Source organism: Vigna unguiculata, chromosome 6, assembly GCF_037176805.1.
Source record: "Vigna unguiculata cultivar grain cowpea cultivar isolate G323 ecotype 2 chromosome 6, ASM3717680v1, whole genome shotgun sequence".
In the NCBI taxonomy this organism is placed as follows: Eukaryota; Viridiplantae; Streptophyta; class Magnoliopsida; order Fabales; family Fabaceae; genus Vigna; species Vigna unguiculata.
This window is the reverse complement of record NC_140797.1, coordinates 18,121,506-18,139,519: the sequence shown is the minus strand read 5'-3', so window position 1 is coordinate 18,139,519 and position 18,014 is coordinate 18,121,506. Positions and strand designations below refer to the sequence as shown.

The 18,014-nt window shown below is 31.7% G+C and overlaps 1 protein-coding gene and 1 pseudogene across 1 annotated transcript; one reads left to right on the top strand and one right to left on the bottom strand.

The window, feature by feature from the left end:
• Window positions 1-6,739: 6,739 nt before the first annotated feature.
• On the bottom strand, window positions 6,740-10,048 carry LOC146885605 (uncharacterized; annotated as a pseudogene).
• A 3,038-nt stretch (window positions 10,049-13,086) lies between these two features.
• Window positions 13,087-13,990, top strand: LOC146885604 (uncharacterized). The gene is made up of 4 exons (XM_085675008.1): window positions 13,087-13,363; window positions 13,484-13,604; window positions 13,665-13,758; window positions 13,856-13,990. Exons 1-4 carry the CDS (start codon window positions 13,087-13,089, stop codon window positions 13,988-13,990), a joined length of 627 nt encoding a protein of 208 aa, XP_085531134.1.
• Window positions 13,991-18,014: the final 4,024 nt, after the last annotated feature.

Here is an 18,014-nt window from a genome sequence, read left to right as displayed (position 1 = left end):
TGTCTTTGCAAATTTGAACTACAGGATTAAAAATGGCTTATTGAGAAAATTAATCTAAATATTATTTGTTAATAATTTATCAAATATCTTTAAATAATTAATTTATTTAATTATATCATAAATTATTAACCAAACTATATTTGTCAAATAGTCTAGATCTCTCCAAATATCTTTGAATATTTATCTTTATCTTTATTTTAAAAGATATTTGAGAGATTTTAGCAACTGAAAAGCCCAGCCTAAGTAATATAAAGAGACCAAGGGGGAAGTAGAAGAAAAGCTCAGGACTTTGGAGTTTTGGAACCCTTAGGGGGGCCTAATTCCGTTTCCTTTCTCTCTCTCTTCATTCTTCTAATGCTATTTTACTTTTGCATTCTATGGATTACTAAACTTCTTAGGTTGATTTTATTGTAATTTCATTATGGATTCTGAGGTTAGAATGAAATAATTTCTTTGTTCTTTATATTATTGTTGAGGTTTAATTTCATCTATGTCTTTCATCTTTGAATCACATAAAAAGTAATGATTTTAAATCTATATGCACATTGATTATATGAGTCAAGGGTTTTTAAATTTAGTTGAGACTTTACTTTGATTTTATTTAGAAACTTTCTTGTGATTAAATGAGTTTTTACCAATAATTGAGACTTTACTTTGGTTAAAGGTATTTACTCTAACTACAATTAATTGAGACTTTACTTTGATTAATTAAGCTTTTTATTTGGTAAGGAGATAAAAGAATAGATATGATTAGGCATAGTAAAATTTGATTGAGACTGTACTTTGATTGAATTTACTGTGGATAATCTAAAAGTTCTCACTTTTAATTGAGACTGTACTTTGGTTAAATATGAGAATGCCAACAAATTAATTGAGACTTTACATTGATTAATTTGTAAATCTACGACAATAATTAATTGAGCAATAATATTTAGATAACTGGTGATGAATCTATTATGAAAAAACAATGGAGTCAATCTATTTTCTTTACTATTGTTTCTATCTTATTTTATCTTTTTATCTTAATCCTCCCATATTTTTATTATTTTATTTGACTAACTGTTTTGTATAGATGTTATAAGAACTAACTTGTTAAAAATCAATTCCGTGTTCGTTGGGAGACGACTTTGGGTTACTTTACTCTTTCTATTTTGTTGACTACTATCTTAGCAATACTGACGTTCCTATATTTTTGTAGTATTAATTTTATCACGTCAACGAAAGCGTTATCAATGATAATTTTTAATCATTTAAAATAAAGGACCATTTGGTAATCTTATTTTTTCTTGATTTAAATATAACTTTTAATCTATCACATTCATCAAATCACTCACAAACTTCAACAAATTTCACTCTAAATCCACTCACTTTCACCTTTAATCCCCTTAAGGTGAACAAGACAAGCTTCACATTCTACTCCACTTGAATTCATCCTCTCTCTCTCCCTCCCACCAAAGTTGAGGGAGAGAGAGGGGAAGGAAGAGGGAAATTATTCTATTTTTAAATCATCTCTGTTACGTCTTGGTTTGAGGGTGATATCAAGATTACAATTATGTCCACAATTTATTTTTCAGTTAAATTATGAAAATGATGTAAAAATATGACTTTTCAAATTATTTTTACAAAAATAATTAATAACGACATTTGAAAATTGTTCTAAAATAAGGTTTAAAAAATAATTATTAATTATAAAATGTTTCATTAAATTATTTTATAAATATTTTTTTTTTTATTAAAATATGTTACTTTCATTTATACATTTTAATATTTTTTTTCTACGACAAATCAAACCTATACAATGATAATTTTTAAAATAAAGGACAATTTGGTAATCTTGTTTTCCTTGATTTAATTATAATTTTTAATCTATCACATCCAACAAATCACTCATAAACTTTAACAAACATTACTCTAAATCCACCCTCCTTCACCTTTAAGGAGAGATGGGGGAAGGAAGAGGAAAATTCTTCTATTTTTCAATCATCTTTGTTATGTCTTGGTTTGAGGGTGATATCAAGATTACAAATATGTTTGCAAATTATTTTTCAGCTTATTGATGAAAATCATGTAAAAATATGGCTTTTAAAATTATTTTTACAAAAATAATTAATAATGGAAATTTTAAAATTGTTCTAAAATAAGGTTTAAAAAGTAATTATTAGATATAAAAAATTTTTATTGCATAATTTTATAAATATTTTTTTAATAAAATATGTTATTTTCATTTATACATATTAATATTTTTTTCTACAACATCAAACTTATATAATGATAATTTTAATCATATTTAAAATAAAGGAAAATTTGGTAATCTTGTTTTTTCTTGATTTAAATATAATTTTTAATCTATCAGATCCATCAAATCACACACAAACTTCCACAAACTTTACTCTAAATTCACCCTCTTTCACCTTTAATCCACTTAAAGTGAACAATACAAACTTCATACTCTAATCCACTTGAATAGATCATCTCTCTCCTTCCAATCAACCTTAATTAACGGAGAGAGGGGAAGGAAGATGATATCAAGTTTACAATTATGTCCGCAATTAATTTTTCAACTTAATTAGGAAAATGATATAAAAATATGGCTTTTGAAATTATTTTTACAAAAATAATTAATAACGAAAATTTGAAAATTGTTCAAAAATAAGGTTTAAAAAGTAATTATTAATTGTAGATTTTTTTATTACATTATTTTATAAATATTTTTTTATTAAAATATTTTATTTTCATTTTTACACAATAATATTTTTGCTACCGCATATCAAATTTATACAATGATAATTTTTAATCATTTTTAAAATAAAGCACAATTTGGTAATCTTGTTTTTTCTTGATTTAAATATAATTTTTAATCTATCACATCCATCAAATCACTCACAAAGTTAAACAAACTTTAATCTAAAACCACCCTTTTTCACCTTTAATCTATTTAAAGTGAACAACAAAAACTTAACACTCTAATCCACTTGAATTGATAATCTCTCTCCTTCCAATCAACCTTGATGGAGAGAGAGGGGAAGGAACATGGAAATTACGCTACTTTTCAATCATCTTTGTTATGCAATGATTTGAGGTTGATATAAAGATTACAATTATGTCCGCCATTTATTTTTCAACTTAATTATGAAAATGATCTAAAAATATGGGTTTTGAAATTATTTTTACAAACACAATTAATGACGAAAATTTGAATATTGTTCTAAAATAAAGTTTAAAAGTAATTATTAATTATAAAATTTTTTATTACAATATTTTATAAATATTTTTTTATTAAAATATTTTATTTTTATTTACTGATTAATATTTTTTCTACACAAATCAAACTTATACAATGATAATTTTTACTCATTTTTAAAATAAAGCACAATTTGGTAATCTTGTTTTTCCTTGATTTAAATATAAATTTTAATTTATCACATCCATCAAATCACTCTCAAACTTTACTCTAAATCCACACTCTTTCACCTTTAATGCACTCAAGGTGAACAATACAAACTTCACACTCTAATCCACTTGAATTCATCATCTCCCTCTCCCTCAAATCAACCTTGACAGAGAGAGAGGGGAAGGAAGATGAAAATTTTTCTATTTTTCAATCATCTCTGTTATGTAATGGTTTGAGGGTGATATCAAGTTTACAATTATGTCCGCAATTAATTTTTCAGCTTAATTATGAAAATGATATAAAAATATGGCTTTTGAAATTATTTTTACAAAAATAATTAATAACGAAAATTTGAAAATTGTTCAAAAATAAGGTTTAAAAAGTAATTATTAATTGTAGATTTTTTTATTACATTATTTTATAAATATTTATTTATTAAATATTTTATTTTCATTTTTACATAATAATATTTTTGCTACCGCATATGAAATTTATACAATGATAATTTTTAACCATTTTTAAAATAAAGCACAATTTGGTAATATTTTTTTTCTTGATTTAAATATAATTTTTAATCTATCACATCCATCAAATCACTCACAAAGTTTAACAAACTTTACTCTAAAACCACCCTCTTCCACCTTTAATCTATTTAAAGTGAACAACAAAAACTTCACACTCTAATCAACTTGAATTGATAATCTCTCTCCTTCCGATCAACCTTGACGGAGAGAGAGGGGAAGGAACATGAAAATTACGCTATTTTTCAATCATCTTTGTTATGCAATGATTTGAGATTGATATAAAGATTACAATTATGTCCGCCATTTATTTTTCAACTTAATTATGAAAATGATCTAAAATTATGGGTTTTGAAATTATTTTTACAAACACAATTAATGACGAAAATTTGAATATTGTTCTAAAATAAAGTTTAAAAAGTAATTATTAATTATAAAATTTTTTATTACAATATTTTATAAATATTTTTTTATTAAAATATTTTATTTTTATTTACTGATTAATATTTTTTCTACACAAATCAAACTTGTACAATGATAATTTTTAATCATTTTTAAAATAAAGCACAATTTGGTAATCTTGTTTTTCCTTGATTTAAATATAATTTTTAATTTATCACATCCATCAAATCACTCTCAAACTTTACTCTAAATCCACACTCTTTCACCTTTAATGCACTCAAGGTGAACAATACAAACTTCACACTCTAATCCACTTGAATTCATCATCTCCCTCTCCCTCCAATCAACCTTGACGGAGAGAGGGGAAGAAAGATGAAAATTTTTCAATTTTTCAATCATCTCTTTTATGCAATGGTTTGAGGGTGATATAAAGATTACAATTATGTCCGCAATTTATTTTTCACCTTAATTATGAAAATGATGTAAAAATATGGCTTTTAAAATTATTTTTACAAAAATAATTAGCTACAAAAATTTGAAAATTGTTCAAAAATAAGGTTTAAAAATTAATTATTAATTATAAATTTTTTTATTACATTATTTTATAAATATTTTTTTATTAAAATATTTTATTTCATTTTTACATAATAATATTTTTTCTACCACAAATCAAACTTATACAATGATAATTTTTAACCATCTTTAAAATAAAGCACAATTTGTTAATCTTATTTTTCCTTGATTTAAATGTAATTTTTAATCTATCACACCATCAAGTCACTCACAAACTTTAACAAACTTTACTCTAAAACCACCCTCTTTCAACTTGAATCTACTTAAAGTGAACAACACAAACTTCACACTCTAATTCACTTGAATTGATCATCTCACTCTCCTTCCAATTGACGGAGAGAGAGGGGAAGGAAGATAAAAATTCCTCTATTTTTCAATCATCTTTGTTATGCAATGATTTGAGGGTGATGTAAAGATTACTATTATGTTCGAAATAAATTTTTCAGCTTAATTATGAAAATGATGTAAAAATATGCCTTTTGAAATTATTTCTACAAAAATAATTAATAACGAAAATTTTAAAATTGTAATAAAATAAGGTTTAAAAAGTAATTATTAATTATAAAATTTTTTATTACATTATTTTATAAATATTTTTTTAATGAAATATGTTATTTTCATTTATACATATTAAAATTTTTTTCTACAACAAATCAAACTTTTATAATGATAATTGCTAATCATATTCAAAATAAAAGACAATTTCGAAATCTTGTTTTTTCTTTATTTAAATATAATTTTTAATATATCACATTCATCAAATCACTCACAAACTTCAACAAAATTTACTCTAAATCCTCTCACTTTAACCTTTAATCCCCTTAAAGTAAAAAAGACAAGCTTCACACTTTAATCCACTTGAATTCATCATCTCAGTAACATTCTGTCAGGATATTACGGATTTAAAATAAATAAAATAGATAAAACAATAATTACATCGCAATTAATAATACCTCATTTCCCATAAAGCAAGGGAAATTTAAAACTTTATTACTTCCAAATAAAATTCCAAAATCCATAGTTTATAAAACGAAAAATAATAAAAAAAACCTCTCATAAGAGTTTACAATTTATTTCCAAAACAAAAGATATATCTATAGCTCCCATGCTATCCCCGCTCCATGGCTAAGTCTCACCAGAACCACCTGCATCAACATCATCTGTCCACGTGTGCCGCGTACACGATCATCGCCAAACACAAGAAGATAGGATGAGCTTAACAGATAAAACATATACAAATATATATACACATATACCACATGTCAATATAAACTACACAAACATTCCAAAGGACTTCCATTCCTTTGATTCATACCACCTGGCCATAACCAGGTTATTCGTGTTCTACATCTTCTAGTGATTACTTCAAGATGACTTGCTGCCAGGCCACAACCGATATGGCACGTGCGGGAAACCATGTTATACATCGTAACGCCAGGTGGAGTTCCCAAATACGATCATAGTTCGTAACGTTCCAAGACTACCAAACTCGTCAGTCAACTACTGAGGAGGGCAATCTATCTGGACCCATCCGTACTGGCCACAACCAGCACACTCACACCAACATCACTCACCAACCCGAGCCACAACTCAAGAGTTCCTCGTGTTCATCCGCCATCCCGAGCCCCAACTCAAGAGATGCTATTCCGAGCCACAACTCAAGGAATACCACGTGCTTTAACCTCCATCCTGAGCCACAACTCAAGGGATACGTTCTGAGCCACAACTCAAGGAACACCAGCAACCCCACCTTTGGAGCATCACCAAGAGTCTTGTAGATCACGCATACAGAATCAACCACCCGAAGATACAGTAGCAAAATCGCCTGGCGGGGGACACGTGCCGCTACGCGCTACTCGCTTCCAGACCGCCTAGCGGGGGACGCGTACCGCCAAGCGCCAAGTGCCTCAGAACCACTCATTGCTATAGGTACCGCCTGGCAAAAAACCGCCACCGCCAGGCACACGCACTCCAATAGTCCTCTACTTCTAACGCTATGCTTGGCGGAACCTTCCTCTCCGCTAGGCGCCACTCGCACAAACCTCGCTGTTTCCAAGCTACCGCCTGGAGGTTCAAATATCTCCGCTAGGAGCCACACTAGTACCTCACGCACTACATAATTTCAAGCACTCTAAACAACTTACAGCCCAAACTTAGATCTATAATCTCCAACATATTCATCCTAAATTCAGTTGGTCCATGTAACATCCTAGTCAGAAATTACTTGTTAAAATAAACAAATTTTTTTTTTAATAAAAACAACCTCATTTATTATTCAACAATTTCCCAAAACGCGAGAAATATTTAAATCCTTAAGTTTCAACGCGCTAAAACATATAAAAAAAATAATTCGTGGCAATACCGTATTACAAATATAATTGTCCATAAAAACTATTACAATAGATCCATAGTCCAACAAAATAAAAAAGTGATAAATTCCTAAGAGATCCCTACTCCGTATGATGGCTTCATTTTGTCTCCATTGAAGCTTGCATGAAGAATGAAGGCTCCATGGATGGTGTTGGATGCGGAAGCATGAAGGAAAGAAGCTTAAGGTGTTTGGTTTGGTTTAGGTGAAAGGATTCTTAAGAGAGGTGAGGCCAACTCCTAAGCAAGAAGACTAGAGTAAAATAGAGGAGAGTTTACTCTAAGGTCAGCTCAAAAGAGATTTATGCACAAATTTGGGCAGCAATTCATTACTTAATTTCAAGCTGAAAAATACATCTCATAAGCCTTCTATTTATAAGCTAAAATGAGACCAAGGAGTCTCCAAAAATAGGAGGGAAAAAGGAGTCTAGAAAGTTGAATTTTGGAGCCAAAAAGGAGTATGTGGGAGGTGTGACTTGCCACCTAAGCAAGTCACACTTGTCTTACCATGGGAAGCTAACTCTCATCCTTGGAGAGCAAGTTTTAGAAGCTTCTAGGCTTTTCTAGAGTAGACACACTACTCTTGGCCCATTTGGCCCAATTCCCCTTTTTGGTCCAAAATTACTTCTAAAGCCCAATTTCTTCTAAGGCCCAATACATGGCCAAAAGAAAACCCTATTCTACTGGGCCCAAAATACAAAGCCCAAAATAAAATCCTAATATAGTATTTACAAGCAAAATTTCCTAGGCTAGGTCTTCACATCTTCCTTGGCCCATGTGAAGTTCATCTTGGGACTTGCATGCGCATTTAAGGCCCATTCCTCTTGTATTCTCCTAGCCATGGCTCTTGTTGTAGGTCCCTTGGCTCGAGGCATCTCATCATCCCCTCCCCCTTGAGAAGGATTTGTCCTCAAATCTGTAGTCTCTGCCTCATCATCTGTACCATCTACATAAGGTATTAAGTCAGCAACATTAAAGGTGGCATGCACATCATAGCCTTCAGGAATCTCTAGCCTATACGCATTATCATTGACTCTTTTTAGCACTTTAAAGGGACCATCACCTCGAGGGCTAAGTTTAGACTTCCTTTTCTTAGGAAATCTATCTTTATTTATCTTTTGGACTTTTTTTTTGTCCTCATCTTTCTCTTTTTCTCTTTTGTTCTTCATTTGAAGTTGATCCTTAGCCACTTGTGATGGCAAAAGAGGATGAAGAACAAACTTTTTAGCCTTGTGAGTAAAGGTAATCTTGTTGGTGAGACCATTGTGCATGGTTTTCTTATCAAATTGCCAAGGTCTGCCCAATAAGATATGACAAGCTTCCATAGGTACTACATCACATAGCACACTATCTTCATATTTCCCTATGGAAAACTTGACCTTTACTTGATGATTGACTGCCAAATCCCCATCTTCATTAAGCCAATGAAGTTTGTAAGGTTTTGGATGAGGTAATACAATCAAAGATAGCTTGTCAACTAACCTAGTACTGCAACAGTTACAACACGAGCCACTATCCACAATTAGAGAACAAGTGTTTTCCAAAATTTTACACCTTGTGTGAAATATGTTCTCTCTTTGTGTTAGTGCTTGTGGACTAGGTTGATTGTTGAGGATCCTTCTAACCATTAAAAGGTCCCCATCACAAGGGTGAGCATATTCTATATTAGACTCGTTGGATTCCTCACTTCCACTCTCACTCTCATTTTCATCTTGGCTGCTATATCTATCAACACCCCTAAGAATCATGGTCTTTAAGGTGGGGCATTGAGATGCTATGTGACCTCTACCAAGACATTTGAAACATTTGATTTCACTTGTGCGAGTGTGTGATGATGCATTCCCCTCTTTACCTTTTCCTAGATTCCTAGGTGGCTCCTCCTTTTTCTCTTCTTTCTTAAAATCTTTCTTAACATCTAGTTTGAGCTTGATTTCTTTTTGAAAAATATTTTCTCAAATTTTGTTGTTCTACCTTAATGCATATTTGCACCAAATCATTCAAATCTTGGTAAGGTAGAAGCTCAACTCTATCTCTTATATCAAGGTTTAAGCCACTTAAGAATCTAGAAATGGTAATGGACTCTTCCCCAATTATTCCCGCCCTCATGATAAGTAACTCCATGTTTTGTCTATATTCTTCCACAAACATATTTCTTTGTTGGAGTCTTTGGAGCTTGTTCATGAGCTCCCTATTCTAGTAGGAGGGAATATGTCTCCTCCTAAGGGCTGACTTAAGATCATTCCAATATTCAATTGAAGGTCCATTACTTCTTAGCCTCTCTTGGACTATAGAAGTCCACCAATACATAGCATACCCTTGAAAGCTTAGGGTAGCAAGAGGCACTTTCCTTTTTTCACTAACTTGATGGAAAGCAAAGAGTTGCTCGACCTTCATCTCCCAATCAAGATAAGCTTCAACATCATCTTTCCCATAAAAGTGAGAGAGGTCTATTCTAATGGCTCTTGGTTCCCTAGGCTCTCTTCTTTCTCTTCTTAGAGGAGGAGGAGGTTGATAGAAGGTGTCAACTAGTCTACTATCTTCTTCTTCATGGTGTGTGACTAGTGTTGGAGTGTGGGAGTACAAGTGTTGACTCCTATTACTCATCCTCTCATGCAACCTTTCCATATTTCTTGTTCCCCTCCTCTCTTCATCTAAAAGTTGATGAAACCTATCTCTTTCTTGTTTTTCCCTTTCCCTTGCAATTATTTCATCTTCCTTCCAACGTAGTAGTGCTCTCAAATCAAAGGCAATTTGTTTCAAACTTATTTCTTCTTCATTTGAAGCACTTATCCATTGAAAAGGAGGTTGAGACATTTTTTTTAGAATACTTTGGTCTTTAAAAGAAAATTTCAAAGAAGAAGTAGATAGCAAAAGCTTTTAGTTCTCCTCTAGGAAAGAGAGGTGAATCACTTGGATTGCTTACATACCAAGTCTTTCCTAGCCAAGGAAACTTGAAAATTTTGTACAAAACATCTTAAATGAAATTAATTCAAAGACTAAGTTGACACACACTAAACTATCAAACAAGAAAATTAAAAACAAGAAATATTATAAGCTATATGCGGCCTAAGTTTTGGTAGAAGTAGAAGGCACTTGGAACCTTCAAACTTCACACTAAAAGCACTTCACTAATGTATAAAAGAGGTTCTAGTTAGGAGATGGGATTGAGTACCTAAGACTCTCCCAAGACACCTAACTAGGCCATGAACACAAGAAGGAAAGCATTACAATTTTACAACTCAATTTGAATACAATCAAAGTACACAAAATGTAAAAGGTCTTCTTGGCTTTGTCTTCTTAGCTTGGTCCTCACAAGTGTTTCACTCTTGCACTTCCTCTTGATCTCACCAAAGAGGATTCTCTTTCGGGACTAGGTACTCCACCTCCTAGGATGTTACCTTAGGAATATTAGATCACCTCCAAAAAGAAGTATGCACCAAATATAGAAACCAAACCAAAAGAGGTCAAGAAATAAAGCAAGAATAGCACAAAATTATAATTGCTAAACCAAAAGTGAATAATGACATGACAACCTCAAAGGATTACCAAAGAAAAGACAAACTAGAAATAAGGTAAAGAAACAAGATAAGCACTCAAATGAATTACCTAATGAATGGCACTAGAATGGATGAAAAACAACCAAAATAAGCTAGAAAACTGCACTGAAATTTGATTTTTCACTCACTGCCAGTCCAAAAACATGAATTCAGGCCTCTGCTTCAGCTATTTGTCATTTTTTCATTTCTCAACATTTTTCAATGATTCTTTTTTTTACTTTTTCGTCTATGTCTTAGCTAAAAGAGGCAAAAATTGGATTTGAATATGCACCGACCAATATTGTATGATAAATCAAATACAAACAGTGTGCAGTCAGACAGAAACTGGAACATCAGTAAAATGCAACAAAATAATGCTCTCAAACTCAAGTGATGGTAGTGATTCTAGTGTACTTCTTTTGCCACTTTCTTTTGATCTTTTCTTTTGATTCTTTTTGGCACTTGCTTCTATTCTTTTTGTGCTCTTTTTCTTTCTTTTTATAGCTCTTACAGCAGCTAGTTTCCACCATAAAACAGAATCACCACCACACTATGCTTGATCATTTGCATTTTAATGGAAACAAAAAGCACAAAGGAGAAGGAAACTTAAAGGAATCAAAAGAAGATCATGAAACACAATGGAAATTGACTCTAAGACATTGCTAAGATCTAAATAGCAATCTTAACTCAAAAACAGAAATGAAAAAGCACCAAAGCACAATTAATTGAAAGGAAATTTAGTGTGATTTATGGTGATGTTAAGCAAGCACAAGGAAAATTCCCACTGGACATTAAGATAACTAATGTTATCTAGATGTGAAGGTTCATTTCCAAGGCTCAAAGAGAGAAGAGAGCGTTAATTTTTAAAGATTAAAACTACACTCAAATCTGAAACAGAATTCAGCCGCACATCACCAACAAATTCAAAGAAAATTAAAAGCTAAACAAGGAATTAATGACATATATGCACTAAACATGACTCTAGACAAAACATATGGATGTTAAAATCAAAATAAACTCAAGAACAAGAGAATGAAATGAACAAAAAAACAACAAATACTCAATTAAAATGAAAAGTAAATGGTAGAAACCAAATAGAATACCTAAATCACACAAGGATGGTTCAATATGAAGCAAATGAAGATGAACCAAAGTAAAAAGACATTAATACTCAAAATAAAATGAACAAAAATAGCAACACAAGTAGAAGAAGTGATGAACAACACAGAATTGAAAGAAAAATGGAGAAGAAGCACTTAACTCACTAAAATCAAGGCTAATGATACCACATGATGGCTTCTTCTTGTCTCCAATGAAGCTTGTATGAAGAATTGAGGCTCCATGGATGGTGTTGGATGCGGAAGCATGAAGGAAAGAAGCTTAAGGTGTTTGGTTTAGTGTAGGTGAAAGGATTCTTAAGAGAGGTGAGGCCAACTCCTAAGGAAGAAGACTAGAGTAAACTAGAGAAAAGTTTACTCTAAGGTGAGCTCAAAAGAGATTTGTGCACAAATTTGGGCAGCAATTCATTACTCAATTTCAAGCTGAAAAATGCATCTCCTAAGCCTTCTATTTATAGGCTAAAGTGAGACCAAGGAGTCTCCAAAAAGTTGAGGGAAAAAGGAGTCTAGAAAGTTAAATTTTGGAGCTAAAGAGGAGCATGTGGGAGGTATGACTTGCCACCTAAGCAAGTCGCACTTGTCTTGCCATGGGAAGCTAACTCTCATCCTTGGAGAGCAAGTTTGAGAAGCTTCTAGGCTTTTCTAGATTAGACACACTACTCTTGGCCCATTTGGCCCAATTCCCCTTCTTGGTCCAAAATTACTTCTAAAGCCCAATTTCTTCTAAGGCCCAATACATGGCCCAAAGAAAACCCTATTCTACTGGGCCCAAAATACAAAGCCCAAAATAAAATCCTAATCTAGTATTTAAACAATGTTGGCCCAAAAGATAAAAGCTTGGGCCTTGTCAACAGTTGAGGACCACTCTTCTTATCTGCATTTGGCCAAGGCTGGCGTTTGTCATCAACATTTGGCCACTCTTCTTGTATGCCAAGTTGTCCAAATGCGAGTTCTGGATGGATGAAGTTCAGTTTTTGGGGCATGTGATATCTGCACAGAGCATTGTAGTGGACCCAACAAAAGTTGAGGTAGTAGTTAAGTGGGAAAGTCCCAAGTCTGCGATAGAGATAAGAAGCTTTGTGGGGTTAGTTGGCTACTATAGGAGATTCATAGAGGGATTCTCCAAGATAGTGGCGCCCCTGACACAACTCACTCAAAATGATCAACCCTTCACTAGGATGGATAAGTGTGAGGAGAGCTTTCAAGAGTTGAAGCGGAGACTGACTAGTGCTCTGATACTAGTGATCCCGGGTGTGGGGAAGCCTTTTGAGGTCTATTGTGATGCATCCCATCTCGGACTTGGCTGTGTGTTAATGCAGGAAAAGAAGGTGGTGGCCTATGCCTCAAGGCAACTTAAGGTTCATGTGAAGAACTATCCCACCCATGACCTAGAGTTAGCAGCTATAGTGTTTGCTTTGAAGATCTGGAGGCATTATCTTTATGGTGCTCAGTTTCGTGTGTTCAACGATCATAAGAGTCTCAAGTATCTGTTTGATCAGAAGGAGTTGAACATGAGGCAGAGAAGATGGATGGAATTCTTGACGGATTATGACTTTGAGCTCCTATATCACCCAGGGAAGGCGAATGTAGTGGCGGATGCCTTGAGTAGGAAGACTGTACATGCTGCACACCTTATGATTAAGGAGGTGGAACTACTAGAGAAGTTCAAAAACATGAGGCTACAGGTGGAGTTGGGGTCCGAGTCCATTAGGTGTAGTACTCTTACTATATCTAGTGACTTCTTGGACTCAATCAGAGAAAGGCAGTTATTGGACGCTAGTCTGAATAGAGTCAGAGAACAACTTGGGTCGGATGAACTTAAGGATGTCCATGGCGAAGTTGGCTCAACTGTATAGTAAGGAGATAATAAGGCTACATGGAGTGCCTTCGAGCATAGTTTCCGACAGAGACCCACGGTTTACATCCCGGTTTTGGTAACCCTTACAGGAGGCTTTAGGGACCAAGTTGACTATGAGCTTCGCCTGCCATCCCCAGATCGATGGTCAGTTTGAGAGGACCACCCAGTCACTTGAGGACTTATTACGGATATGTATATCGGATCACGTGGGAGCTTGGGATTAGGTGTTACCCTTGATAGAGTTTACCTACAACAATAACTTTCATGTGAGCATTGGCATGGCGCCATACGAGGCTTTATACGGCAGGAAGTGTAGGACTCCCCTATGTTGGTATCAGGATGGGCAAGTAGTGCTAGTCGGACCAGAGTTATTAAAACAAACCACCAAGAAGGTGAGGATGGTGAGGAACAAAATGCAAGCTTCTCAGAGTAGACAGAAGGCTTACGCTGACCGCAGGAGGAGACCCGAACCATTGGCGTTGGAAGGGCTCTTCGCTCAAGGAAGCTCCCCTTAGTTGGCAAACCTTCATCCGGTGTTTCACGTGTCTCAGCTGAGGAAGTACGTGTTTGAGATTGTATGTATCCGGATGAGTCGAGTGTTAGTGTATTGGTTTGAGAGTCATAGCATGCTTGGGTGTAACCCACAACCATACAATTGCCAAATCCATGCTAAACCATCAAGCCAATTTATATTTCTTGCTAACTAACACAATTCAATCATTATACCACCATTCAACATACTCAAACATATTATTAAAACAATAATAATTAAATAACACATAATTGGCATACATATGACTTGAACCCAAGTCCTCTCACAAAAACCAAGTATTGTCAACAACTTAAGCTAATACTTTTCCACATCATACCAATCAGAAATCAATGCCATAAAGGCTTCTATTACCTGCATTTATTAATTAAATATTTATTTAATTAATTAAATCACACAGTTCTTACAATCTCCTTCTCCCTCCAATCAACCTTGACGAAGAAAGAGGTGAAGGAAGATGGAAATTCCTCTATTTTTCAATCATCTTTGTTATGCAATGGTTTGAGGGTGATATCAAGATTACAATTATGTCCGCAATTTATTTTTCAGCTTAATTATGAAAGTGATGTAAAAATATGGCTTTTAAAATTATTTTTACAATAATAATTCATATCGAAAATTTTAAAATTGTTATAAAATAAGATTTAAAAAGTAATTATTAATTATAAATTTTTTATTACATTATTTTATAAATATTGTTTTAATGAAATATGTTATTTTAATTTATACAAACTAATAATTGTTCTAAAACAAATCAAACTTAAATAATGATAATTTTTAATCGTATTTAAAATAAAGGACAATTTGGTAATCTTGTTTTTTCTTGATTTCAATATAACTTTTAATCTATCACATCCATCAAATCACTCAAAAATTTCAAAAAAATTTCCACTAAATCCACTCAATTTCACCTTTAATCCCCTTAAAGTGAACAAGACAAGCTTCACATCCACTTGAATTAATCCTCTCCCTCTCCCTCCAATCAATGTTGAGGGAAAGAGAGGGGAAGGAAGAGGGAAATTCCTTTATTTTTCAATCATCTCTATTATGCAATGGTTTGAGGGTGAAATCAAGATTACAATTTCTGTCCGCAATTAAATAAAGGACAATTTGGTATTCTTGTTTTTCCTTGACTTAAATATAATTTTTAATATATCACATCTTTCAAATCACTCCCAAACTTTATCAAACATTACTCTAAATCCACCCTACTTCACCTTTAATCCCCTTAAAGTGAATAAGAGAAGTTTCACACTCTAATCCACTTGAATTCATCCCCTCCCTCTTCCTCCAATCAAGGTTGAGGGAGAGAGACGGGAAGGAAGAGAGAAATTCCTCTATTTTTCAATGATCTTTGTTATGCAATGATTTGAGGGTGATATCAAGATTACCATTTCTTCTTAATTTATTTTTCAACTTAATTATGAAAATGATGTAAAAAAATGACTTTTGAAATAATTTTTACAAAAATAATTAATAACGAAAATTTGAAAATTGTTCTAAAATAAGGCATAAAAAGTAATTATTAATTATAATTTTTTTTACGTTATTTTATCAATATTTTTTTATTAAAATATGTTACTTTCATTTATACATTTTCATATTTTTTCTACCGCAAATCAAACTTATATAATTATATTTTTTATTTATTTTTAAAATAAAGGACAATTTGGTAATCTTTTTTTCCTTGATTTAATTATAATTTTTAATCTATCACATCCAACAAATCACTCACAAATTTCAACAAAATTTACGCTAAATCCACTCACTTTCACATTTAATCCCCTTAAAGTAAACAAGACAAGCTTCACACTCTAATCCTCTTGAATTCATCCTCTCACTCTCCCTCCAATCAACGTTGAGTGAGAGAGAGAGCAAGGAAGAGGGAAATTCCTCTATTTTGCAATCAACTTTGTTATGCAACGATTTGAGGGTGATATCAAGATTAAAATTATGTCCTTTATTTATTTTTCAGCTTAATTTTGATAATGATGTAAAAATATTGCTTTTGAAATAATTTTTATAACAATAATTAATAACGAAAATTTGAAAATTGTTCTAAAATAAGGCATAAAAACTAATTATTAATTATAATTTTTTTTACGTTATTTTATAAATATTTTTTTTTAAAATATGTTACTTTCATTTATACATTTTAATATTTTTTCTACCGCAAATCAAACTTATATAATTATATTTTTTAATTATTTTTAAAATAAAGGACAATTTGGTAATCTTGTTTTCCTTGATTTAATTATAATTTTTAATCTATCACATCCAACAAATCACTCACAAACTTCAACAAAATTTACGCTAAATCCACTCACTTTCACATTTAATCCCCTTAAAGTAAACAAGACAAGCTTCACACTCTAATCCACTTGAATCTATCCCTGCCCTCTTCCTCCAATCAAGGTTGAGGGAGAAAGACGAGAAGAAAAAGAGAAATTCCTCTATTTTTCAATCATCTTTGTTATGCAATGATTTTAGGGTGATATCAAGATTACCATTTCTTCTTAATTTATTTTTCAACTTAATTATGAAAATGATGTAAGAAAATGACTTTTGAAATAATTTTTACAAAAATAATTAATAATGAAAATTTGAAAATTGTTCTAAAATAAGGCATAAAAAGTAATTATTAATTATAATTTTTTTTACGTTATTTTATAAATATTCTTTTATTAAAATATGTTACTTTCATTTATACATTTTAATATTTTTTCTACCGCAAATCAAACTTATATAATTATATTTTTTAATTATTTTTAAAATAAAGGACAATTTGGTAATCTTGTTTTTCCTTGATTTAAATAAAAATTTTAATCTATCACATCGATCAAATCACTCACAAACTTCAACAAAATTTACGCTAAATCCACTCACTTTCACATTTTATCCCCTTAAAGTAAACAAGACAAGCTTCACACTCTAATCCACTTGAGTTCATCCTCTCACTCTCCCTCCAATCAACGTTGAGTGAGATAGAGGGGAAGAAAGAGGGAAATTCCTCTATTTTTAAATCATCTATGTTATGCAATGGTTTGAGGGTGATATCAAGATTATAATTATGTGAACAATTTAATTTTCAACTTAATTATGAAAATGATGTAAAAATATGGCTTTTGGAATTATTTTTACAAAAATAAGTAATAACAAAAATTTGAAAATTTTTATAAAATATGGTTTAAAAAGTAATTATTAATTATAAATTTTTTATTACATTATTTTATAAATACCTTTTTATTAAAATATGTTACTTTCATTTATACATGTTAATAATTTTCTAAGAGAAATCAAACTTATATAATGATAATTTTTAAAATAAAGAATAATTTGGTAATCTTTTTTTCCTTGATTTAAATATAATTTATAATTTATCAAATCTAGCAAATCACTCATAAAATTTAACAAACTTTACTCTAAATCCATGCACTTTCACCTTTAGTCAACTTAAAGTGAATAACACAAATTTCACACTTTAATATATTTGATGTCATCATGTCCCTCTCCCTCCAATCAACCTGGATGGAGAGAAAGGCGAAGGAAGAGGGTAATTCCTCTATTTTCAATCATCTCTCTGATGCAATGGTTTCAAGGTGAGATTAAGATTACAATTATGTCTGTAATTTATTTTTCAGTTTAATTATGAAAATTTGAAAATTGTTCTAAAATAAGGTTTAAAAAGTAATTATTAA